Below are 26,365 nucleotides of genomic sequence, written 5' to 3' on the forward strand. Positions count from 1 at the left end.
ATTGCCCTTAGCAGGTAAGGCTGTATTAAACAATTTATGTGAGAGAAGAAAGGGAGATGACATGATTGGTGGGGAGCCAGGTTAGTTAAGGTTCTTTGGACAAATAGGACTTTTGAGAAATCTGAAAAGAATAAAAAAAAAAATAGTTGTCTGTCTTTCCTAAAGTTTTTTTTTCTTAGCTTCGAACTTACTAGTTTACCTAATTAAATAGATTCTTCAAAATAAGTTTCCTCTAACACAATAATTCATTTTAAGGTAAAAGATAAAACTCTGTGGTTAAATTTCAGTATACCTGATCTTACATTCTTTCTTTTATTGAATTGTCTTTCCATTCCAATTTGATAATCAAAATAATACTATACTACTTAATTTGAACTTTGAAAGGTTTTAAATATGCACTGTGATAAATGTCTTTGGTCATAACCACTATTTCAGTGTTTTGAAACCCACATCTGTTTTGGTAGAAGTATTTTAGGATAAGAAAGAAGTTTTGTCATCTGTTAGTTTTTTGACATTTGGACCCAAGTGATAGAGTTGGGGGCAGGGACGTTTGGACAGGGAACAGGGCAGCAGAAAGAAAACGAGTGACACACAATCAAGATGAGATGTATGAACAGCCATTTGCTGGCTGTAATAGAAGTTTAATTTGCTGATCTAAAAATGTATTTGTTTTTAAAACACCTTTTCATTCTCATCTAATCAATAAAGTCATCTTTGTTGCACCTCATTTTCTTTGATACCATAATTAAGTTTACCATGCCTCTATCTTGGGGATGGCCATAGCCTGTGTATCCACAATATGTCTTCTGCACAGTGACTTTGTAACAACTTTCAGCTTCCTTTTCTAACTTCAATGGCAGGGTGGGACTGGGAGAAGGATTTAAGTATGATCAAATAGTACCTTAGCCACATTTTTATCTTTTAGTACTTCAGTTGATTTATCCAGGTATTTTTTAAATGTAAGATTTTCCTTTTTATGAAATGCCAAAATTAGGAAAAGAGCTTATTTATTACATTTTTAGAGAATCTAAACTTACCAAGCTGTAGCATAATACATTGGCTTCATAAACTGTGTGTGTATGTGTGTGTGTGTGTGTAAATGGTTGGGTAAATTGGGAAGTATTGCTTAAATAAAATGGCATTGAATTATGACCAAATTATATCACATAATGCAAGATAAATATTTAGAATATGACAATTTTATCTCACTTTTTATAAAGTTTATTAACTACCACTTACTTAGTGCTCAAATGTTTTTTTTTTTTTTTTTTTAAGCGACAGAGTCTTGCTCTTTCACCCATGCCGGACTGCAGTGGCGCTATCTCGGCTCACTGCAAGCTCCGCCTCCTGGGTTCATGCCATTCTCCTGCCTCAGTCTCCCGAGTAGCTGGGATTACAGGCGCCCGCCACCGCGCCCAGCTAATTTTTTGTATTTTTAGTAGAGACGGGGCTTCACCATGTTAGCCAAGATGGTCTCGATCTCCTGACCTCGTGATCCACCCGCCTCGGCCTCCCAAAGTGCTGGGATTACAGGCGTGAGGCACCGCGCCCGGCCTCAAATGATTTTTAACAGTCCCTCACTGCCTGGACACCCATCATTTTTATTTTCCTTCATCAAACTTTTTTGAATTTAGGAATAAGTGTAGAAAGTGTTAAGAAGAAATAGTTATTAATTTGAATTATACAGAAAAATCAATCATGTAGAAATAATGTAATGAATAAGTATTACTGTTTTCTAATTTAATAAGATACGGTTTACAGAAAGATCTAAAGGGAAAGCATTGCTTTTATTGAAAATACGATTTGTTTTCAAAATGTTTGTTTAGAAATCTAGATTTTTTTATATGTACACGTGTGTTGCATTGGAAAGACCAAATGAAATAATGAATAGATAACTATATTTTGGTCTATATTGTTCATGATCCCATAGCCATGTTTTTTGATAAACGCTGTAAGTATGGAAATGATGAACTTTGATACATGTGATTTCCTTAGGTATAGCGTTCTTAATGCCCCCAAATCTACAAATAATGTCATCATGTAACTGACAGGGTTACACTATTCCACTGTCTCAAAATTATTTATGGAAAAGGTTTGGTACTGTGACCGTGTAAGCCTTCTGAGTGCCACTATTCTTCCGTGGAATTTGGGCCTGTCAGTATCCTTTACAATCATGTCCTGTAGCATAGGCAGATGTTCTTACCATCCACTGTGTTGTGGTCAGCCAACCTAAATTGGAAAGCTCAAAATTACTTTTTAAAATTGTTTGGAAGGACTGTGAACTGTATATATTTTTATAAAATATTTACTCTAACTGGAGTCATTTGTTGGTATGATTCAAGTCTAAAAGTCATTACCTCTTAACTCAGGATGGATAGAAAAGATCTATCTTTGAGCAACATACATACTCATTTTATTGCCATCAGTTTATAAGAACTAATCCTTTTTAAGGAATTTAAGGTCTACTCTTGGCTAGAGAGAGAAATGCATCAAATGCATATATATATATTCAATATAGCAAAATTGGTTTTTGGTTTGATTTTTAGTAACAGTCATATGTAATGCATGCAAGAGTGTATCACCAACCACATGGTACATATGACTTCTACTTACATAGTTATATTAGGTAGAGCATATTTTAAACCTTTTTATATCCCCACCTGTGTCATAATGAGCTGTGTCAAATTTGGGTTCATACACATGTATTTATATTTTTATTGTTTTGTTATAGTCTTTAGCGCATTCATTCATATACATTTATTCAACAGATATTTAGTGAGCTCCTACTCTGTGTCTGGCACTCTTCCAGGTAAGAGACACGCAACAGTGAATGAGCTAGCTTGCTCTTGTGAAGTTGACGTTTCAGTAAAGGGAGAAAGGTGATATACAAATGAATAAACAAGAAAATCTCAGGTGATTATACAAAAGAAGGAGAGGGATTCTCTTGAGGAGTGATTGGTACGACAGGACTGGCCATAGGACAGTCTGGTAGCACAGTAACTCAGGAGGAGGGAGCAGCCAGTGCAAAGGCCCTCAGATGAGCAGTGGCCATTTGGAGGAACAGAAGGCAAGCCAGTGCAGCGGGAACATTGTGAAGAGCAGCAGGTGGCAGGACCGACGACCTGCAAGGCAGGCAGGAGCCACGTGATTTAGCTTCTTGTGGACCATGGTAAGCAGCTCAGCTTAATTTTATGGTCTTGGAAGACTTCGAAGGTTTTAAGGAGGGAGTGGAGATGGAAGAAGCAATTGGCTGCGTGGATGCTTTCAGAACTTCCTTTAGTGTCATGGTGTTCTTGCCTGGAATTCTGCCTGTAAATCCATGGCACCTAGAGTTCCTTTATTTAAAGTTGTACAGTGCATCAGTTAGCTTTTGCAGTAGTGCTCAGAACAGCCACCATTTATGTAGCTCACGATTCTACAGTTTGACAATTTGGGCTGGGCTCAGCCGGGTAGTTCTGGTTTGTACTGGGCTTGTTCCTCCTACTTCAGTCAGCTGCTGACCAGCTAAGTGGCTCTGCTTCTCGGGCTCTTGGCTTGACTGGCTCTTGGCTAAGGCGATGTGGTAACAGGACCACATGTTATCAAGCTAGTCTAGGCTTGTTCATGTGGTGGTTGGTTGAGTTTCAAGAGAATGATTAGAAGAATTGCCTCTTGAGTCCTAGACTTGGAAGTGGCACAGCATGATTGCTGCTGCAGCAGTCTTTCGACCCAGGTAAATCATAAATCCATTCCAGATTGAGGGGTAGAGGATCAGACTCCACCTTGGATGGAAGAGGCTATAACACCATATTGCATAGTAGTAGCTGGTTTTGCACACTTCAAATCACTCTGTCTCTGAGTGTGATATCAAGAGTTCAAGATTGGTTCATACCAGGTGTCCTCATTGCTTTGTAAATCCTCTGTGGAGGTATCCTCACTGAGTTAGAGAACATAATTGGAAATAAGGGTGTGACCACAGTGCTGACTGACTTTGTTTTAAATTTAACAGCCTTGGATAGAAAGACACACCAGCATCCTAGTGCAGGAGATAATGTGAGCATATCACTTGTGGTGAAAAGTGTAATTATATTAACATCACACTGTCTTGAAATTGTGTCTTACAGTATTAAGTTTAACAAATGCTTTTTGATTGCATAGATGTATTTTTCATCGTTACCAATATTTATTGGGTCCCTATATAGAGACAAGGTTTTAGTTCATTTCCAATACATTCAGAGGACGGCCGCTGTACTCAGCAGCATGAGGCAGTCCTGTGTGTTCTTTCCGTTGCCGGCTAACCATGCATTGAGTGATTTCAGCAAGCCATGTCCTTGAGCTGTCATGTGGTCTGTCATGCTAATGAGGAGAACGAGGAGAATTAATAAGTAAAAGAGGAATGCTGGCAGTGGCTTATGGTTTTTTTTTTTTCTTAAGAGTTCTGCATTTTTAATGGATTAAAATCCCAAAAAGTTAATAAAATAATAATAAAGAAAAACACGGAACAGCTTCTTTGCTTGATAAAATTGAAACTTTGCAACCCATATGCTTCTCCTGCAGTTTAAATTGTCATAAATCCTGGAACATAGTTTTGGAGAGCAGTTTATTTATTAGTGTCTACTTTTCCTTAATGTAGGTAAAAGTATGATTAATGGAATAGGTTGTAGTTAGTGTATTGGACTTGTTGGCCCAATCAAGGCAGATACAGCAAACATTGTAAGGAGAGTATTTTTATCCCCTGGACACCAATATAGGCAAAAATATTCTTTCCAAGAGCATCTAAATTCTTGATAATACCCTTGCAGATAAATATTATTGTGACTGGAAATTTAATCAATTTCTTGTTGATTGTTACTAGCCTCCTCTCCTCGCCTTTATTCCCCTTTGGGCAGAACAGCTCACTTGAGTAATTTTGCCTTTCCCATCCTTGCCTGGGATTGGAGGCAAAATCTATATCATTTTAATGTTTAATTATGGTAAAGATATGATATCTATAATCACTGGAAAAAATAATGGAATATTCTTCATCACAGTTATTCAAATGGAAAATTAAAATTGAGTCACCCCCTCTTCTTGTTATTTCACAATAAATTAGTTTGATCAAATATTTAAATGTAAAAATATCAAATATATTAAAAGAAAACAAATGAAATTTTTTTTTTTTTTGAGATGGCAACTCACTCTGTTGCCCAGGCTGGAGTGCAATGGTGCGATCTCAGGGCAACCTCTGCCTCCCTGGTTCTAGCTGTTCTCTTGCCTCAGCCTCAGCCTCCCAAGTAGCTGGGAGTACTGGCATGCGCCACCACACTCAGCTAATTTTTGTGTCTTTAGTAGAGACAGGGTTTCACCATGTTGGCCAGGCTGGTCTCAAACTCCTGACCTCAGGTGATCCTCCCGCCTCGGCCTCCCAAAGTGTTGGGATTACAGGTGTAAGCCACCACGCCCGGCCCAAAATGAATATTTTTTAAAATGCTGCAGTAAGGAAGACATTTTCCAGCGTGGCACAAACTCTAGAAGCTTGGGGAAAACAAATGGATACATTCGAATATTTAAAATGTCAAATTTTTTGTTTTTAATTTCTTTACATTAACACAGTTATGAGCATTTACCCGTGTTACAAAATATCTCTTAAAATCTGACATTTTCATGATTATTAATGCTCTGTCATGTGAATATACCATACTTTATTTAACCATCTCCCATATTTGTACATTTTTTTCTAATATGTTATTTTAAATAATGTGGTGTACATGCTTAATATATAAATGGTAGATCACAAATTATAACTTGAAGATAGCTCTTTCTAGTGGCTTGATTGCTGGATAAATGGGCATGAGTATGTTTGAGGATATTGATATGTAATGGAAGATTGTTTTCTGGGCGGGCCATTCTTAGCTACAGGCCCACCATAGATGTTGAGAAACCTAGGTGTACACATAAACCTGGACCACTATATTTTTAATTTTTGCTACCTTGAAAGATAAGATGTTTATTCACATTTCCATGATTATTAATTGACATGGAACAATGGGTAATGTTATTATTGACTTATTTTGTTAACTAATTACTTTTAATTGAACAAGAAGCACATGTAGTTGGTGGGAAAAGTTCTTACATTGATGTTTTTCTTCCATTTCTTTCCAAAAATATTCTAAGTACATCAAGTATATGACTCACCCCCACCTTTTTTAAAAAAACTGATGGTAGCTTACTGTGCACACCCTTTCCGTTCTTTTTACTTAATAGTGTATCCTGGAAATCTTTTCTTATCTGCACATATAGATTTACCTCTGTCTTCGTAACAGAAGCATAGTCTTCTATGTTCGACTATACAGTAATTTACTATAAACTTAACTCCCTTGGCAATGAAAATTTGGTTATGTTCACTTTTCACTGTTACAAACAACTCCAGTAAACATCGTTTTAAATCTTTATTTTTATACTTTAGGATCAGTGGAATTGTTTGGGTTAATACTTGCATAATCATATACATGTGCATTTTGATTGATACTGCCAATTGTATTTTATTTCAGTGTATGTTTTCATCAGCAGTGCAAGGCTATGATTTGAATAATTACCCAAACCTGTGTATATGTTGTAATTATTACAATGTTTAATCTTTAGTACAATATGACTTTATTTGTATTCCTTTAATTATGAGTATGGTTCGTTATACATTGTTATAAATGGACATTATTTCTCACTTTAGTTCCTCTTTTTGTGACAGTGTGATACTGATTTTAGAACTATTTAAGAAAAATAAATTGCAGCATAGTTTTGGCATTGCTTTATTTTAATGATAATGCTGCTAGAATTAGTATACTCTGTTTTCAATGAGTGCTTTACATTGTGAACATAAAAAGGACTTTGAAAGTGAAAGAGAAAGGAAAGTATGGCCAGTTTTACTTCCAAATTCATGAATTCTTGTTTTCCCAATTTTCTTACTGGAATGATTGGAAATTAAGGTGATTTGTGTTATTTTTGGTGGAGGTGGGGCGTAGGGTAATTGGGAAAGAGATGTCAATTGAAGGTTTTTGTGCTTTAGGAGGGTGAGGACTGTAAATGGCTTAGCTGCTGCTGAACTTTACAGACTGAACTTTCACAGAGCTCTTAGAGGTTCTCTACAAATGGAATCCTTTTAGGCGCTTGTGTTATAAAGTGTTGATTGTAACATTTGAAAGAAGTGTGAGTTAATGGAAAGGGCCTTGTCTTTGGCTTTAGGAAGTTTCTACTTTGCTATCTTAAACCTGCCCCTTCACACCTCTGTACTTCAGGAACCCTTGAAAAGTTCTCTCTCCCATTGAAGTGAAACATGGGTCTCATCAGAGTATTCAAATTTGTCTCTGCATTTGTTACAATATCTGTGTGGAGGAGAACGTTGGCTATTATGTCCCAATTTTACATTTGATTAAACCTGTGACTTTTTTTCTTACTGCTGATTTTAAGTCTCCCCACATCAAAGTTTAAAAAGAAAAATAACACCATGAATAATCTTACCTTTTCATTTCTGAATTAGAATTTATTTTTGACTGTATAATGGATACTTAAATACATTTCACTTAGATATTTATACCTAAGCTAAACTCATCACTTTGATTTTCTTATGACATTAAGCACAAAACATTGCATTTAATAAATATCTGGACAGTATTTATTATGAATGAGTGATGGTTTTTTTGAGGTTAGAGCAGATAAATGCAGATTATAGGCAAAGAATTAGTATTTTAACATCAATGCTGTATCTTCCCAGTACAGTATCCAGTCTTTTCATTGAGAATTTCCCAAATTTTTCAGTTGTATATTCTTGTTTTAATCGGATTAACACAGATCTACTTCTAGTTTATGTATAAGAATGATGGGTGGGTTTTGTCTTATGAAATATAGTTATTGACTTTTTTGTTGTTGTTGTTTAAATTTATGACAAAAGGAACAAAAAAGCTTAGCTGATTTCGGCCGGTAAGTTTAATGACTACTACCTGGAAATTAAGTGTGGAAGTTGAAATACTCCTTTGCTCCCACTAGAGGGGGATTCCTTCCAACTTAGGTAAAAATGCTCTTGGACTCAGCGTGAAAACCTTGTATGACATTGATATTCCCTTTGTATTAAATTGAGGATAACCTCATGTTTTTAAAATCAGCTGATTTTCTGTAGTTGCTGATATTAAAATCTTACAGAAATAGAGGATGTAAAGGATACTTGAACTAGGGTACATATGTATTTAAACAATAGTGCTTTTTAACAAAACATAAATACTTTTGTAGAGTTGCTGTAATTAAATTTGTTTAAAGGTATATTAAGAGTTTCAAGACAACTCCCCCAGCCCTGCTGGAGATAGAATCTGGGGTGAACGGTGCCCTGGTGAGATCTGGCTCCCTCCGCCCACCCACAAGGTCTGTCACTGTCTGTCTGCTGAAATAGCCACAGGGAGAGTTCTAAATTTCACACGAAAGCTTTGATTTGCTCTCACTTCAAGTTGTCAAATATATTAAAGCCTTATCTTTAAATAGAGCTCTATTTGCTATTGAATTTTCTTGTTACATTGACTTTTGATAATATGATAAAATATGCAGAACTCATACTCTGAAGATTTTTTTTTTGCAAAGTTAAACTGTAATATATTTTAAAAATAATTCTACGTGTGTTAAAAATAGCACATCAAGGGTGAGGTATGCAGATATGATCTATATGTGTAATTCACAAGCAAATGTCATACGATGTTCACAATATTTAATATTCAGCATATTTCCTGTTCGCGTTTTTCCTTTAAAGTCTCCAATGTTGATTAGAGGTTTTAATTTAAAAAATAGTTGAGGTTAGTAACCTAGCATTGTGAAAGTCAGTGCTTGGGAAATTCAAACATGTAATCTTTTTTCCTTTTCTTAAATGAAAAGTCTATAATAAGGCCTTGTTTCTAAATCTAACAGCCTTGGAAATTAAAATGTAAACAGAAATGCTGTCAGTGAAACTTATAATGATTTTTTCTACTATAATTGATCCAACATTTCAGTCTTTAGCCTAAAATCATATTTGGTATCAGCAACATATGGTTTTCTATGAAAACGAGGCTGCTCATCTCCATCCCTAATGGTAGTATCTTTCTTTTGCTTTCTGCACCAGCCTCTGCCAGTGCCAGGGGGTGGTCAGTGAGCCTGGCTTTCAGTGAAGCAGTTGGAAAAGACAATTTGCTTCCTTGTTTCTTCTTTTGACCCTTTTACTTTCATACTGGATGAAAGTCTTATTGTCATGGTCTTCCTTTCTATATTTTCTGTCCACAAGGGAAGAATCCAATTTTGTTTTATAGCAGGATACATTAGATAGGCCTATATGCCTTCTACTTAAACACCTGCCACACATGCCTAGTTTTAAAAGGTTTAAAACTGACAGTGAAGCCTGTTACAGTCTGATATTGCCCACTCACCCCGTCTTCCTCTTTAAAAATACTCAGATGTGTTCTGTTGCCTTCTTTCCTTGTTCTTTTCCATCGTGTATTGGTACTTTGCAATAGACAAAGTTAAAAGCTTTACACACGACACTGAATAATTATGTTTAAAAAACAGTAATTATCAATACACGTCTTGTTCCTCGCAGCTTTTTAAAATTCATGTTAATGAGCTCTGTCTTCTAATGCATGAGACTGACAGGCAGTCTTGAAGTTTTGCCATCATTTCACAACTTGTTGCTTAGACACTGCCTGCCTTTTCCAGAATATTGCTTTCAGGAACTCTTGCTTTGCAACATTCCAGAGATCCAGCGCTGCCCACTCTGATCTGAGCAGGACAAGAATCTACTGGTAGCACACATGCATAGTGAGATTGCTCTGCAAAGGGCAGCTTCCCCTCACTGTCTGTCAGTAAAAGATCAAAAGGCATATGCAACATGTTGTGATTTAGGTGAGAAGGATGATTCTACTCACTTCCTGGATTGTTTTTGAGGAACTTCAACCACTACGTCCACATGATGGTAGATGGATTCATTTGATAGGAGCTCCCGCCGTCTTATAAAACTGAAACCCAGACGGTGACTGGGATTTCAACCCAGCTCTTGAAGATACTCACAGATCTCTCTTTCTTGACAACTGACATAAATGGAATGCCAGTTTTCTCAGAACTCTCAATTCTAGGCCGTGCCTGTGTCTGGTTTCTGTGGCTAGACTCAAAGAGGTTTTTGATAGTGCCTAAATTATGTTTTTCCTTATGATTTCAGGTTGAAGTCTTGGCCTCGGAGGATGCAGCCTTTGGACTCAAGGTGTGTAGTCTGATGTAGTTCATTGTGGAGGTTTTTGTCAGTTCCTCCTAGATGAAGGCTCAACAGAGGGGACTTATTTTTTTTTTAATCAAAACACTGAGGTTTAAAAATCTTCACAAGTTTAAGATTTCTCTTATTGTGATTAAGATTAGACTGTGGTAGTATTTTCATTACCTTCTTTGTTGTGTAGAATATGAGAAACAGTACAGGAAAACAAGAGCTTCGTTTAGTAGTAATTGACTTTTAAATTTCAATTCAGCATAGCACAAGATTACTTAAATTTTGTCCCAGTTTGGGGGTACTGAAATGTAAGATGTTATCAGAGTGCTGTATTTAGTTCGTAGCTCCAGTGTTATTCATTGATTTATTAAACGTCCCTGCTTCAGACAGAACCCCTACTGTCCAGTTACAACCAGATTGAAAACCCAGCTCCTTCCCGTGAGGACCTCATGACCAGTTGACAGATCTAAGCCTATAAGCAGATAAATCATCCCACAGGGTATCTGTATCCATGCAAGAAACGTGCCAGAGGCTGCGAGTTGGGTGGAATGGAGAGTGGGAAGGCTTTCTAGGAGGTGGATCCCTGGGCTGAGTTTTGAGGGCTTAAGTTATACTGAGGCAAGAAAGGAGGGCAGGAGTAATGAGAGCTATTTTCGGGTAGAACAGCCACCATGAAAAATATCTGAGGAAGCTAAAAGTAGTTAAGTTTCTGCCTGTGTGGCAAGATCTGAGACTGGAGAGGTTAAAGATAACTTTCTCCTATAAAAAACCGCTATTAAAAGATTTTAAGCCAGGTAGTGGTCAGATTTGCAATTTAGACAGATGACTTTGGCCACTTTTTGGAGGATGGATTAACCAGAGACCAGTCAAAAGCAGTTGAATAGACCCAGTAAAAGTGAACACAGGCCTAAGCTGGCATAGTAGAAGCAGTGTCAGAGGGAAGAGGACTGGCAACCTCAGTGTGCAGGGTCTGGTGCCTACTGGGGTGTGCAGAGTAGGAAAAGTGGAGCTCAAGATGAGTCCAGGGACTATATGGTGTCACCCTGAGATAGAGAACACAAGAGGAAGAATTACAGATTTTTAAAAATATAATCTTCCAGACCTGAATTGTTGATCAAATTATTTGCCTTTTGTACATATTTGCTGATAATTTTTAAATTTGTTAAATTTTGAGTGAATTGGGAGTCATTTGCCTTTTGTACATATTTGCTGATAATTTTTAAATTTGTTAAATTTTGAGTAAATTAGGAGACGCTTATTAGAGAACTCTGATTTCATTTTCATATAGAGGTGTAGAAGTATAGGGTAGGTGCCATCAGTTACTTCGGAAGTCAGTTTGGGAGGATAGGAAGGTTGGTAGAAACTATTACAGAACACCAGGTGTTGGTGACGACCCTCATGTGACTCCTCCATGTGTTACATCTTTGGGTTGAAACCAAGTTGGATTATTCATATATATTTTTTTTTTTACCATTTTTTATCCTATATGCTTAACATTTCAAAAGCACAGTCTACCAGTTGTGAAGTAATGACAGGTAAGATGACACTGTAATGCTAACAAAAGCAAAGTTTCTGAGGTTACAAATGTAGAAAGATTTTACATTCATAAATATATAAAGAAAATTAAATTAATACTTTATAAATACTAGATACAACTCGTTTATAACCCTAATAAATTTTTTATGTTTCTGTATCTGCCAAAAATTACTAAAAAATTATTCTAAATAGAACCTAATTCAGTATTATTTACAGTATTTAACATATGGTTGTCTTGTGAATTTTTCATTTTTTATTTAATGCCCAGCATACATGTGGAATATTCATTGCATTTTTAATAAACCTGTAGGGTCAGTTCTTATGAGCTCATTTTCATAATCCTTCATACTTACTGAGTATGCAGCAACGTTATAGAAGATTAGTGTAGCCAGCAGCTCTCATAGTCTGCCCTGCTGTGTGAAGCCTCCGTGTTTGTTCTATGGCTGACCTAACAGGTTCCTTTTGTAGCCTTAACTTTTTTTTTTGAGACTGGGTCTCACTCTGTTGCCCAGGCTGGAGTGCAGCGGCGCGATCATGGCTCGTTGCAGCCTCAACCTCCCAGGCTCAAGCGATGCTCCTGCCAGCCGTTTGACACCATGCCTGGCTAATTTTTTATAAAAATGCAGGTCTAACTATGTTGCCCAGGCTGGTCTTGAACTCCTCACCTCAAGTGATCCCTGGTCTTGGCCTTGCAAAGAGTAGTGTTGGAATTACAGGCGTTAGCCACTGCTCCTGACCTCATAGCCTTAAATTTAATAAGTTGAAACAACAGTGAAAATTTTTTTCAACAATCCAGTGACTTTCACAGTAATAGATGCTTTTAGCTTTTACTGATCTATACTGAAGTGTTTATACATATAATTAAAAATGGGAAATTTGACATTTCTTTTTACTGCTTCATTATCTGGAAGTCGGCAAGTATATTTTTGAATTCCAAAAGTTACCTTCTTTCTTTCTTTCTTTTTTTTCTGAGATGGAGTCTCGCTTTGTTGCCAGGCTAGAGTGCAGTGGTGCGATCTCAGCTCACTGCACCCTCCACCTTCCAGGTTCAAGCAATTCTCCTGCCTCAGCCTCGTGAGTAGCTGGGACTACAGGCGCGTGCTACTAATTTTTGAATTCTTAGTAGAGACGGGGTTTCACCATGTTGGCCAGGATGGTCTCGATCTTTTGACCTTGTGATCTGCCCGCCTTGGCCTCCCAAAGTGCTGGGATTACAGGCGCAAGCCACTGTGCTCGGCCAAAATTACCTTATTTCGTAAAGGTCTAGGTATTCAGCATTGGTCAGGTTTTTAAACGCATTCACAATTGTTGTTTCTTCCTGTTTTTATAAGCACTGGGAAAGGTAACTCAAGTGTCTGAGTTACTGTGGTAACACATGGCACCCTCTTGGCAAATGCACAGAACATTTCTGAGCCTGCTGGAGTGTGTGTCCCATGTATGTCACCGCTTCTTTTAGTGGTGATCTTTAATAAGCCTTTATCTTTCTGTACTTTTTTTCCTACTAATTCTTTATACTTGTATGCTTTGCCTTCTCTTAAGCAAAATTAAATTTACAAGCTTAATATTGACTTAGCACGAATTTGTCAGTCTTACTGGAAAATGAGTTAAACACATTGGGACCCAGAAATGAAAACAACTTATTTTTGTATGTGCATGTGGCGAAACTACAACCCAGGGAAGCAAGCGTGCAGTCTCGCAAAACTATCATGACTAGCAGGGTTGGTCTGAGAGTAACTTTTTACTCTAGTCAAATGGCAAATATCTATGTTCTACTTCTTACATCTTAATTTTGCACAAATAGAGATTAATTGTTTTGTTAGGCTTATCTCGTTTAAAGGTAACTTAGAATTTGAAATGCTGAAACTGTTTCATGGTATAGTAAACAATAAGCACTTCTGCTGTTTTCCGGTGGTTTTAGTTTTTTCCTCTGAATTTAAGTAACTTTTATTTTCTTGAGTTTGTTTCTATACAGGTCTAATTAAGATAATTATTTTTAAATTATATCTACTTATAAACAAGAATTTGAGGTGAATAGAAGAGATGCTTCAAAATAAAAAATGGGTGAATATATGCCTTTATTAGTAAAGTTCTGCAAACTGTAGACCACTATTCTTATTTTCAGCTTTGATCATGGTTTGAATATATTATAAAGTTTATAATTCTATAGAAAAATAAGTCAGAAGTTCCAGCAGCCACCAACATGGGTTGGTTCTTTTTATAGGATAACTGTGCCTTATAGATCATTAATGAACTAACTAAAGCTGCTGTTGATAATGGGATGATAAATCAGCTAAGCATTTATATGTGTACATATGTGATTACATTACTAAACATAGGGAAAAGACTAAAACATTGACTTGTTGCTTATGGATTCTACATATAGTAGTATAGAAAATTATAGTAAGGAGTGTAAACAAGAAAGGAGTATGTAATTAGCCCTGGGTCATTAAAAAACATGTAAACATAACTTATTAATAAACTTCTTAATAAATTTCATAAGAAATCTTATTAATCTAATAAGTTACTTCAAAATTTCATGACTGTGAATGTTCTTCATCTTCTGATTAGGTGGCTAAGTCCAGAATTAGAAAAAAGCACGTTTTTATTTAATCCACTCTCATATGAGATGTGGACACTGTTGTTATCCCCAGTATTAGGTGAGGAAACAGGAACTCGGAGTTTAGAACTTGCTCAAGTTCACGCAACCAGTCAGTAACAGAACTGGGATTTGCACCAGCACTGTCAGCCCCAGCACCTTGTCTGTTTTCTGAATGTCCTGAGAACTGATGGAACTGACAGGGTATACCCTGTACCCGCCTCTCACTCTTTACTCCCCATCTTCTTAGCCACCCTCACCTCTGCCCCACTCAACTCCTCTTACTAAGGTCCCCAACGACACACCCAAATCTAGCAGAGCACTTCATTACTTGCCCTGTGCCTGCCTCCTTGCGCGTTTGACCTAATAGACTTCTTCCTTGGCACACTCTCTTCCTGTGGCTTCCTCAGCAGCGTTTTGTTGATTCACCTCCTACAGGTCTGGCCTCGATTTCTCAGACTCGTCTTCCTCTTCACAGACAGGCAGTAATGTGTTCGATTCTCCTCTCTGCTACATAAGCCGCTAACACCCCACGTTACACCTTCCCCTCCTCCTCCAGGGTGTATTCTTAAATATCCTGCCGAATGAATGAATATGCATAAAGCCGTGACAAAGATGAAAACATGTATCTCTTGTTCAATACAGTGTATTTCCTGGGGTAAATTCTTAGGGCTTGCCTATTTGACAATAACGTAATTTGGTTATCAAAATAATTTTTAAAGACTTTTCCCTTTGAAAGATGGAGGGACAGAAATATGTATTACCAGTTTATTCATTTGCTATACCTGTCTTCCGGTTCTAAATGGACATCAGAATTCCACAAAATCAAAAATATTTTGATAGGGTGTTTTGGCTGACATGTTCTTTGGGAGAAGAAAACTGTGAATTTTTTGACTCTTTTTATAATATTTGTTATAAACTATTAAAAATACATGTGGAGAGGTCAGTTTAAAATAAATTACAAGGATAATCAAGGGGAAGCATATTGTATTACTCTAAAAAAGAATGAGAAAAAGAAAAATGATGCAATTTACGCTGTCATTAGGTCCCACAAGATCACAGGAGCCCTCCACTCCTTTTTTTTGAGACAGAGTCTCACTGTGTCACCCAGGCTGGAGTACATTGGCGTGATCTCCACTCACTGCAGCCTCCACTTCCCAGGTTCAAGTGATTCTCCTGCCTCAGCCTCCCAAGTAGCTGGGATTACAGGCCTGTGCCACAATGCCCAGCTAAATTTTTTGTATTTTTAGTAGAGATGGGTTTTTACTATGTTGGCCAGGCTGGTCTCAAACTTCTGACCTCAAGTGATCCACCTGCCTCAGCCTCCCAAAGTGCTGGGATTACAGGCATGAGCCACCACACAAAGGCTACACTTAACTTTAATCCTCTTTGGTGATAATTTTTAATATTTGTTTTAGGCACCTAAAATTTATTACTATAAAAGAGAAAGGTCTAAGCTAAAGTATCTGAACATAAGATGTTAAAGTAAATCCTAGACTTGTATTACTTTTTACCTGTATTTTGGTTGATTAGATATCTTAGAGAAAAATAACATCAGCGTTCAAACCGATCTTCCAACCCCCAACTAACAGAGTCCGTTAAATATCCCATGCCCTTTGCTGCCCTTAGCTTCCCTCCAGCCTAATCTCCACCTTGCCTTTCCCCTGAAATGCTTACCCTTCCTCTTGCTGCATTTCAAAATCCTGCTTTCCCTCCAGGCTCCATTCTAACCTCTCTCTTCTATGATTTGTCTCAGCATTGGAGCCTTCTGAGCGCCATCCTCAGAGCTCAACGGTTCTCACTGCCTTTAAGACTCATTTGGAATTTCTCATCTGCCAATTTGCTTTTGTGTTCTTTTGTATTTGGGAGACAGCGTGATATGGCCTAGCCCAACTCTATTATGTGGCATTTTCCCCCATAATATGATGAGCTTAGAGAATCCATTTTTTCCATCTTTTTGTATCCATATTGACTTTCACATGGGAAACAGTGAATAAGTACTGATGATTAAGAGTTTTACTGATAGTGTTAACAATTATCACTGCTAAGAGCATAAAATGTGTGATATTAACATATCACTACTGTGTTCTTCTGTATTCTGGGATTTCCTTGCCGATTCTCCTGTTATCTGGGCTAATATGTGAGCTTGGCATTTCCTATTTAAGCTCTGTAACGCCCACTTTAAGGAAGACATATTCATTGTTAATGTTGGTTGAAGCTATTGAGTGGGTATGGCTGGCATCAAAAACTAGTTGGTTCCTTTTAACCTGGCTTATCTTAAATATGTTCATTAATCAGGTTCTGCAGTTGTATTCATTCATATCACTCTACCTTTTTCCACTGCTTTCCATTCAAATAAATACCTATGGGATATACATGTTATTTGTCAAGTACTAGGGATGCAGTGGTAAGAATGATAAGTCCTTGCTTCCACGGATCTTACATTCTAGACACAACTTTTGGAATGATCTTATGTCAGAGAAAAATCCAAGAAGAGATGCAAAGTTTGGATATAATTGTATGCTTTTCTGTTGTTTAATTGTCTTAATTCAATCTATTTATTGTATTCTACAAAATGGAATGGGATTCCAGTTTGCTTAAGGAAATTATAAATAACAAAAGGATTAGTCACCTGTAAATATAATTTCAAATAGAATAAAAGTGGAAAATTTTATTTTGTCTTTTTAAAATAAGGTATTTTCAATTGTGGAACATGTGTAGCCTGGGGATCATATTTGGCAGTGACTTAAATCAAATTTGAGCTGCTTTCTGTCTTTTGACATCTGATCATTATGAAAATATCTGTATTTCACTTCCCTCATATAAAAACAAAATGATGCAGTCTATAACTATAGGATTTATCATACTGGCTAAGGAGGAAACAGAAAAAAATACAATGGCAACCCATGTCTGAATGGGCCTCCTGGCTCAGGAACCAAATAATGACCCTTGGGAAAAAGCTGGAGGTTCACTTGTAGCTTCCTTTTCTGATCCTTCTAACTTAGAGGGCTCCAATTTGAATTGTGTTAAAAGTCCATTAGTTTTTAATCATTTCTGACTGTGTCTTTTGTTACATTTTTCCAGTTTTAATAATTTCTCATTGCTCATTTTGGTTCTGTAGAGCTCTGCTATCCAGTGTGGCAGTCACCAGCCATGTGTGGCTATTTAAAGTATTTAAAGCTAAGTCAAATTCAAATATCATTTCTTCAGTTGCACTGGCCACATCTCAACAATTACATGTTGCTGGTGGCTGCCACACTGCCATAGTGCATGGAGAGAGCCATCCATCTTAACAATGAGTTCTGTTGCCTGAGCTGGTCTAGAAAATACAGGTTCCAAGTATGTAGATGACACAGTTTTTAGCATAACAGCCATTTATATATAATATATAAATGTTCCAATAACAATTAGAACAGCCATTTTAAAAATTGATTTAAAAACTAGGGATTTGAAAAGATAGTAGAAAACAGAAGGAATTTGCTGTTTGGGTAAAGTGCTATAAAGCAGAGGGGATGTTCTGCTTAGGAAAGAAAGAGAAACTATTATAAAGTTGACAAGTTTCATTAGATTTTGAGAATAGAAAAGTTTTAAACAGGGTCATGAAATTTGGCATCCTTCTAGAGTGACATTTGTAATGGGTCATTAATTCATTGATTTGCCTAAGATATGCCCCCAGGCTACCAATAGTATTTTGGATTTAGAGTGTTTAGTTTTGCATTGTAAGATTCTACCCAATAAAATAGTTCTTTCTTTTATGAGTGTAACCACATGAAAACATATACTAATCTTCTGTTTAAAAACATTTACCATATATATTTTTTGTCAAGCTGCATTAACTCTGGTTCTTGTCTACTCTTTGCGTCTTCTTAGCGGGACTTTTTTTTTTTTTTTTTTTTTTTGTGAGACAGAGTCTCGCTTTGTCGCCCAGGCTGGAGTGCAGTGGCGCGATCTCGGCTCGCTGCAAGCTCCACCCTTAGCGGGATGTGTTTTCTAGTGAATTTACTTGGCTAACTCTCTGAGTGAGTATGACTATAAGTTAGGTGGAAGTATATTTAAGATAACCAATGTCATTGAAACAAAACTAGCAAACAGTTTTTTTGAACTCATAATCTTATGAACTCATGTTACTTTTCATAATATGAAAGATTTGTTTTTACATTTTAATCTTTTATTTAATTAAAATCTGTTCAAAACCTTTAGAGCAGTAGAGGACGAAGTTTATTCCATACTGTTTCAATATTGACTCAAACTTAAAATTATAGAATATATATTGTTAAAGCAAAAAATTTACTATTTCCTCTAAAAGAAAGATTCAAGGGGGTTTGGGGAGAGGAATCTGCAGTGTTTCTCTAGGACCTCAAGGATCTCAAGTTCTCCCGGATGTGGGAATCCAGGAATCCATATTGAGCTCTTCTCTTCTTTTGTTAGAAAATTTCCCAGCCTCTGCTTCTGCCATCTGCTGGTAGTTCAGACAGTTACATGTTTGAGTTTAAAACAAATTTGCTTTATTTTTATTTAGAAATGATTTTGGGGAAATACTTTATGTATATTTACCTGTAATATTTTGATACAATTTTCTTTGTTAGGTTTAATTATCTTTTGAAGGGATATTTTAGCTTTTTTTTCAATTCCGTCTTTAGAGGAATACACAAGTCTAAAACTCAGAAAAGACAGAAGACTATGAGGCCAAAACATATGCAGTGAAGAGGCAGGGTAGAGCCCTGTTAATGAAAGGCCTTGAGTGGCCAATGAGGAGTTACTTGAGAGCTGTTAGGGGTCTCACCTGATGTCTGGCTTTGGATTAAATATGGAATAGGAATTTTTTCCTGCCATTTTATAATTGAGACTACTTGACTGGGAGTTGAACAGACCCATATTCTACTGTATTGTAGAATTCTCCCCATTGTGAGGCTGGAGAATTGATTTCTAGACATCATTAAATTTATTTCCAGCTCTAAAATTCTGCAGGTCCTTAATGCTAACAGGCCTCCTGTATTCATTGAAAGTACAAGTGTTTTACCATTTATTAGTCTTCCATTTCTTCCTGCTGATGTTTCCTAGACTAAGGTATTCTCGTTGTCTTGGGAAAAATAGAATTTTGTTGTTGTATTGTTGTCCACAAATAAATCCTTTCATTAAGTGAAGCCAGGCAAAAATTTTTAAAAGAAAGGTAAAATATAGAAATTTTATTTTCTGCCACCTTTAGTCTTCTTTCCTAATTTCCTTTAGAGCTGCTTTGGCCAGTTACTTTTCAGCATTTTCTCAAAGAGAAATTGTAACCTAAGATTTTTTCAATTTCTTTTTTTCACAATGACGAAGGCTGAGGGAGGGAAAGTGACTTATTTTAGGCACTGTCTAGTGGTAAAGCTCAACTAGAAGTTGCTGCTTCCCAGGCCTGTGTACTTTATGAAAAAATTCCAACAGTGCCTGTGTTGTTGTTTTTTTAAATCAGTCCTCTCAAGTTTAGGAACTCTATATTAGGTTATATTTTACAGAATTGGCATTTCACAGCTCAAAAAATGGTGTAATGTTGGCAATTTCATATGGTTCAACCCAATGTACTAGAACTCTAATATCATTTTAGATCAGCTTTCAATAGTGAAACAGTATTTTTCTTTAAAAGTAGTTTATTCCAATTGGAATGGGTATGAGCACACTCTGTCAAGTATTAGGTGATCACGAGATGTTTGTGGAGCTTAACTGACATGAGAGTACCCAGTAGGCCAGAAAGCCCAGCAAAGAAGGTGTGACGTTTCCAGAATATGTTTTGGCATTATATGCAAAATCAGAAGTAGTATATTATAATCAAAGGAGTTCTTGGTGTAATAGGAACTCCATTTCTTCTAGACCAAGTATTCTGTCAGATGATGGTAGATGACAGAGTGTTTAGATAGATTCATTGACAGCATGGTGGCTGTCCCAAGATCTACCAAGTCCACTGTGCAGAAATGTTTGCCCTGCCCTAGTGGTGGTGAAGATAAGGTGAGTGGAGGGGACCATAATTTAGTGTAGTTCATGCCTGCCTTTGTCGGATTCTGTTCATTTTTATAAAAAGACGTTAGGAATTAAACATGGCCTCACGTGCTATGTGTCTGAAAAGTGGTCTTTTTAAGAGAGCAAGGAGTTATGCTGGAAGCAAGCTTATTTACTTGTATAATTTAGAGTTTGATTGACTCCATTTTTTTCTGGGGACATTATTTTGGCACTAGTTTTTGAGGACTTAATTTTCTAGTAATAGTAAAAATGCATATATTCTCTTATCCCCACCTTCAAACACCTGTTCATTTGGGACATGCACATATAATTAGAGGCATGTTTCAGGGCTTGCCTGTAAAATTCCTTTGCATACAGTTACTGTGATCGTATTAATAATCATTAAGCTACTTGAGATTTTGTTGGGAAGAAGCAAAGAAAATATCCTAGGGAAGATGGGGGTGATTTTGATTGCGTGTGTTTTAGGTTCTCTGCACTGCCAAATTTTAAAGCAGATTCTGTTTCTTCAGATGGTGAAAGCCCTCCTTCTTCCCTCCTCCTGCCTTAAATTTGGCTTCTTCCCAAGCCATGTCAATTTTTGCAAGTCAGTTGAGAATGTCAACGTGGCTGGTGTTGAAAGAGCCAATATGTTGGAATATGCTTAAAGCCAAGTAGAACATTTATGTGAATTAAAGAATATATCAGGGATGATTTTTAAAAATCAGATTTGGATTAAGAAACCTGTTGAATTAATACTTGTATAACAGATGTATCACTGATAAATACTTGTAAAAGATATTCCCAAATAAGCAATAAAAGTACAATTTTACAGCCGGAGTAATGCATCCTGTGGGTCCATTTGCAAAGATATGCCAACAGAAATGCATGCAGAGCTCTGGAAGTGATAATGCAAATAAAACATTTCACATTATAACTTAAAATAACAAGTTTGGAAGGAATAAAAAGTCTGGGAGACTATTTGTTTTGTCTAAATTCTGCTTTTACTCTGGTCTTTTAACAGTTGGCTTTTGATAATGTATTACTGCCTTAGTGTGTTCCTGTGTATTGAAGGAATACATTGTCTGACAGAATTGTGGTTGAAAATATTACAAGTTCTAAATAATAAGAGTAATAAATATCATATCTTGTTTGCTTTGTTGTCATAGTCGCCTGTTCTCATGCTTTCCTGAATTCGGCTGGTGTCTTGATTACGATGGAATCACTAAGCAGAGAGTTTTGCCATGTGTAATTTATTCGTTTGTGCACAGCCACAGCAGAGCATCCATGCAGCCCGCAGTGGGTCTGTGTTCCAGTGTGCCAGGTCACCAAGACTTGCTGCCTTGAGGCCAGGCGCAGTGGCTCACGCCTGTAATCCCAGCACTTTGGGAGACTGAGGCAGGTGGATCACTTCAGGTCGGAAGCGCAAGACCAGCCTAGCCAACATGGTAAAGCCCCATCTCTACTAAAAATGCAAAAATCAGCCAGGCGTGCTGGTGGGCGCCTGTCATCCCAGCTACTCAGGAGGCTGAGGCACAAGAATCGCTTGAACCAGGAGGTAGAGGTTGCAGTGAGCTGAGATCATGCCACTGCACTTCAGCCTGGGTGACAGAGCAAGAGTCAGTCTGGAGAAAAAAAAAAAAAAAAGACTTGCTGCCTTGATTTGCTGCTCACTGTGCCCAGCAAGGCCACTCTCCCATGGCCGATTCTAGACCGTGGACGAGGTGGGATGAAGCCTTCTCTCTCTCTGGCCAGAGTGCTCCTCGGGTGTGACCTTCCTTTGGTAGCTGGGCAGTTTTCTGCTTGCAGTAGGTGTGGCCTTAGATGGCCATGTGAAAAGGAGGGGTCAGTGTGAGGACCTGGAGAGAAGTACGGGGAAGGACAGGACTGGCCCTTGAAATCGGCATAGAGAAAGTTAAGTCCTACAGGAAATTTCTTTTTTTTCCCCTAGCTACACATGGCAGTTTAAAGCATTTAATTGGCTGTTTCTTAAGAAGCCATGTACATTTTTATAAGAAATGTCTCTTAACCTCCCTTCACTCTTCCACAAATTAAATTTTCCTTTCAGAATAAATTTTTTTGTATCTCATTGAGGAAGAGGGGAGGTGAAGAACAGATCAGCAAATGAATACATATTATTTATAATGAGAATTGGATATAGGCTTACCTTATCCATTAAATGTCATGGTAAAATCAAAAAAATTTTAAGAAGTATTCTAAAATTAATTTCAAACAAATTTTTGAAACATTTCTAGAATTTCTTTTTAAATCTTCACATTACATATTAAAGCTTCTCACATTGTATTCCTATTTTTGTCTCATTTAAGTTTTAATCTCCTTATAAAAGGATGTGTCTTTTTTTCAATCATCTTAATGTGTTAACCTGCACTTCATATCATCATGATTTTAAAACATGTATTGAATGCTGCTACAGTCCAAGAATAACAACGCCCATGGCCTCCAAGTAGTAAGGGCCCCCCGGACCATCAGCCCCAGCAAAAGGAAGAGAGGCACTCTCAGTTGTGGGGCGTCCCTGCCTGACTCAGCCCCCACCTCACTGAGGGTCTTCCATCCCCACAGTTTCCATCTCAGATGCCCAGAAGAATGGGAGGGGCCAAAGGAGCCCCACCTTGTATATCATCAATAAAGCCCCCTGTACCCAGTCCCCCAACAAGGAAAAACAACAGATAACTCAATTTAAAAAATGTTACTTGTGGCCAGGCGCCGTGGCTCACTCCTATAATCCCAGCACTTCGGGAGGCCGAGGCGGGTGGGTCATGAGGTCAGGAGTTTGAGACCAGCCTAATCAACATGGTGAAACCCCGTCTCTACTAAAAATACAAAAATTAGCTGGGCGTGGTAGTGCACGCCTGTAATCGCAGCTACTCAGGAGGCTGAGGCAGGAGAATTGTTTGAACCCAGGAGGCGGAGGTTGCAGTGAGCGGAGATCACGCCACTGCACTCCAGCCTGGGCAACAGAGCGAGACTCTTTATCTCAAAAATAAAAATGTTAACTTGTGATAAATGAATAATTTGAGAAGAAGAAATCCTGACTTTTATGGTGCAGAAGGTATTTCTTTATCATGTAGACACTTAGAGGGCTTCAATTTTGGTAGTAAATAACCTCCATTAAAAAAGTTAATTTTTTTGTTTTACCTTCATATGAGCCCTGTAATAGTACTTCTAATGACATCATACTCATAAAATGACTTTTTTGTTTCCTGATCGACAGTGGAAATGTTTATGATGTGCTGTGTAATAGTATGTGCAAACATCGCAGGCACAATATTAATAGATGCATGTATATGTGTGTCACACAGTAAATATTTCCCATTCACACATGTATGCATTCTTTTCTTTTACATAGGAGGCCTAGAGAAGTTGACCTCCCTAAAGGATAAGTTCTAAAAGGCAGGAAATGGAGATCTGCCAGGCTTGTTGGCTAGAGTCATGGACAAGAGCAAGGCCTGTCTGAACTGCCACTCAGTTTTTATTCTGTGCATTTGCAGGGCTGGTGATTAGAGTGGCTTTCGCCCAATTATGCTGTGATTATTCTGCTGCACTGTAATTGACTGGGGAGATATGCTAATACCTGTCATTTGGGATGATAAAAGATGAGCGGGGGACGCAATGCATTATTTAGCTGGCTGTGTGATAGATGAGGGATGCGCAGAGTGCTTTAATTGCTGAGAAGAGAGGTTAAGCTGAACGAACGGATGAATTAGAAATGAGTTTTTTTATGGCTTGTGGAAAAGTGAAATAAAGGAAAATGTGCCTTAAACTAAAACAGCAGATAGAAATGAGCACAACGAAACTAGATCTTCCAGGCAGCTCCCTTTATCCCTTTAAATGGCTAACGGAAAATGCAGTTTAGAATTCAGTAAATAATAATTGGAATAAGAATTTACAATGGATTCTCATATTAAGCAAAAATAAATGTTAAAGGAATTGTTTTTATTTTAGATAACTATTTGTAATCTGTAACCTCTTAAATTCACACTGTACTTTAGGTTATACTGAAATATAATATGCAACAATTCTGAATTTTATAGTTTGTATCTTTTGAATGTTTGAATGCTAGACTTCTTGTGCCTGTGTATCTTTCAATAAATGCAGGCAGAGGAAAGAAAAAAAAATGAATATTTATAATACCAGGAGAATGTAAAAATATAATTAGAGAGTGTACAGATGATTCTTGAGTAACAGGATCTGAGGCAGTCGGTACAGTCCTCATGCACCACACTCTTAGGTATTGATATTTTTATGCAAAAATAATTATGGAGAGTGATATATTTCTTTTCATGCTGTTTCTTTTGTCACACGATATATTACTTTGTATCCATATTTCATAAAAGTATTTAAAATTCTCTTGTAATCTGTATGGTTATTTATATGATTAGATGTATTTTGCTTCATTTCAGTTTTGTCCAGTTAATTAATAGGTAATTATTTTGAAAATGCAGCCAGAACAGCAGTTTGCAGAAGAAGACTGTTAAAAACTGAAGGCTGAGGCTTTCTATATGTTGTGGGCTTCCAGGTACATCGTATTTTACCAAGTAATGATGTAGGAAAATGTCTCCAATTGTGCTGTTTTGTCTTATAGGTGAAGCAATGAAAATAAAGGTTGGATAGCAGAGGTTATTTATATATATATGTAGTAAAATGAAGAAACTGATCCTCATATATTGTTGAATTATCTCTAGACAGTCAAGCTTCTCAGCCTGTGTGACTTATCTCATATAGAAGAATTGATCAGGGAATAGCTTTCAACTAGGGTATTGAATGGTAATAGATCTGTGTGGAACCAAGTCAGCCTGTTGGACTGGATGTCAACTGTAGACCGATGCCACTCTCTGCTACTCAAATAAGTTTTGTTGGGGCTGATTACTTTCCCCCAATATAATTGGCGCCTTTATTTGCACATTCTTTGTGAAACGAAGTGAAGTTTCCTATGGATATTTTAATCAGTGTCCTTGGAATTCCGAAGTGGACTCTTGTAGCTGTGTAACTCACACAGGCATAATCTGAATGGTTGCTTATACAGAATATCTTGTAAAGCAAAACAGAAGTTGCAAAGGAAACGATGTGCTTTGCTTCAAAGAGTTTAAGAAACGGACAAATATTGGACAAACATAGCAACCTATACCAAACAACAGCACCTAAGAGCAGTTTTCGTTTGTCTGTTTTTTGAGATGGCGTCTTGCTTTGTCACCAGGCTGGAGTGCAGTGGTGCAGTCTCAGCTCACTGCAACCTCTGACTCTCTGGTTCAAGCAGTTCTCCTGCCTCGGCCTCCCGAGTAGCTGGGATCACAGGCACATGCCACCACGCCCAACTAATTTTTGTATTTTTAGTAGAGACAGGGTTTCACCATGTTGGCCAGTATTGTCTCGATCTCCTGACCTCGTGATCTGCGCATCTCAGCCTCCCAAAGTGCTGAGATTACTAGCGTGAGCCACCACACCTGGCGCTAAGAGCAGTTTTTACCAGCCTGATTTACAACAGTGTAAAATATCATGAAGAATTATTTTATTGATTGATTGATTGATTGATTGATTTAGAGATGGAGTCTCACTCTGTAGCCCAAGCTGGAGTGCAGTGTGGCATGATCTCAGCTCACTGCAACCTCCATCTCCAGGCCTCCAGCAATTCTCGTGCCTCAGCCTCTCGAGTAGCTGGGATTACAGGCACCTACCGCCATGCCTGGCTAATTTTTTGTATTTTTAGTAAAGACTTGGTTTCACCATGTTGCCAGGATGGTCTTGAACTCCTGAGCTCAGGCGATCTGCCCACCTCGGCCTCCCAAAGTTCTGGGATTACAGGTGTGAGCCACCGCCCCCGGCCTATGATGCAGAATTTAAGCTAGCTATTCTGAAGATAGCAATAGCCCTTTGGGGGATGTGCTGTCTTGACTAGTTTCTCTTGTCAATAGTATAAACAGAGCAGTATATAAAACTATTAACTTTTCTACATCTTTTTAATACGAGTAGTTTATAATTTCAACTTCCTACTAGGCAATTATTCAATCCTGCAACTTTGTTCC

General features: G+C 37.5%; 1 protein-coding gene across 10 annotated transcripts in view; it reads left to right on the top strand.

Annotated features, from left to right (window-relative positions):
• The window catches only part of ARID1B (AT-rich interaction domain 1B), a 433,110-nt gene that overhangs the window by 250,365 nt on the left and 156,380 nt on the right, over positions 1-26,365 (top strand). For 7 of the 10 annotated variants that reach the window (XM_054558365.2, XM_054558366.2, XM_054558369.2 and 4 more), the window contains exon 5: positions 10,181-10,222. The exons of the other annotated variants lie outside the window; for them this stretch is intronic. In XM_054558365.2, the coding sequence (XP_054414340.2) occupies positions 10,181-10,222 (42 nt within the window). The remainder of the gene's footprint in view (positions 1-10,180; positions 10,223-26,365) is intronic. 10 annotated transcript variants of the gene reach the window in all.

Source organism: Pongo abelii, chromosome 5 (genome assembly GCF_028885655.2).
Source record: "Pongo abelii isolate AG06213 chromosome 5, NHGRI_mPonAbe1-v2.0_pri, whole genome shotgun sequence".
In the NCBI taxonomy this organism is placed as follows: domain Eukaryota; kingdom Metazoa; phylum Chordata; class Mammalia; order Primates; family Hominidae; genus Pongo; species Pongo abelii.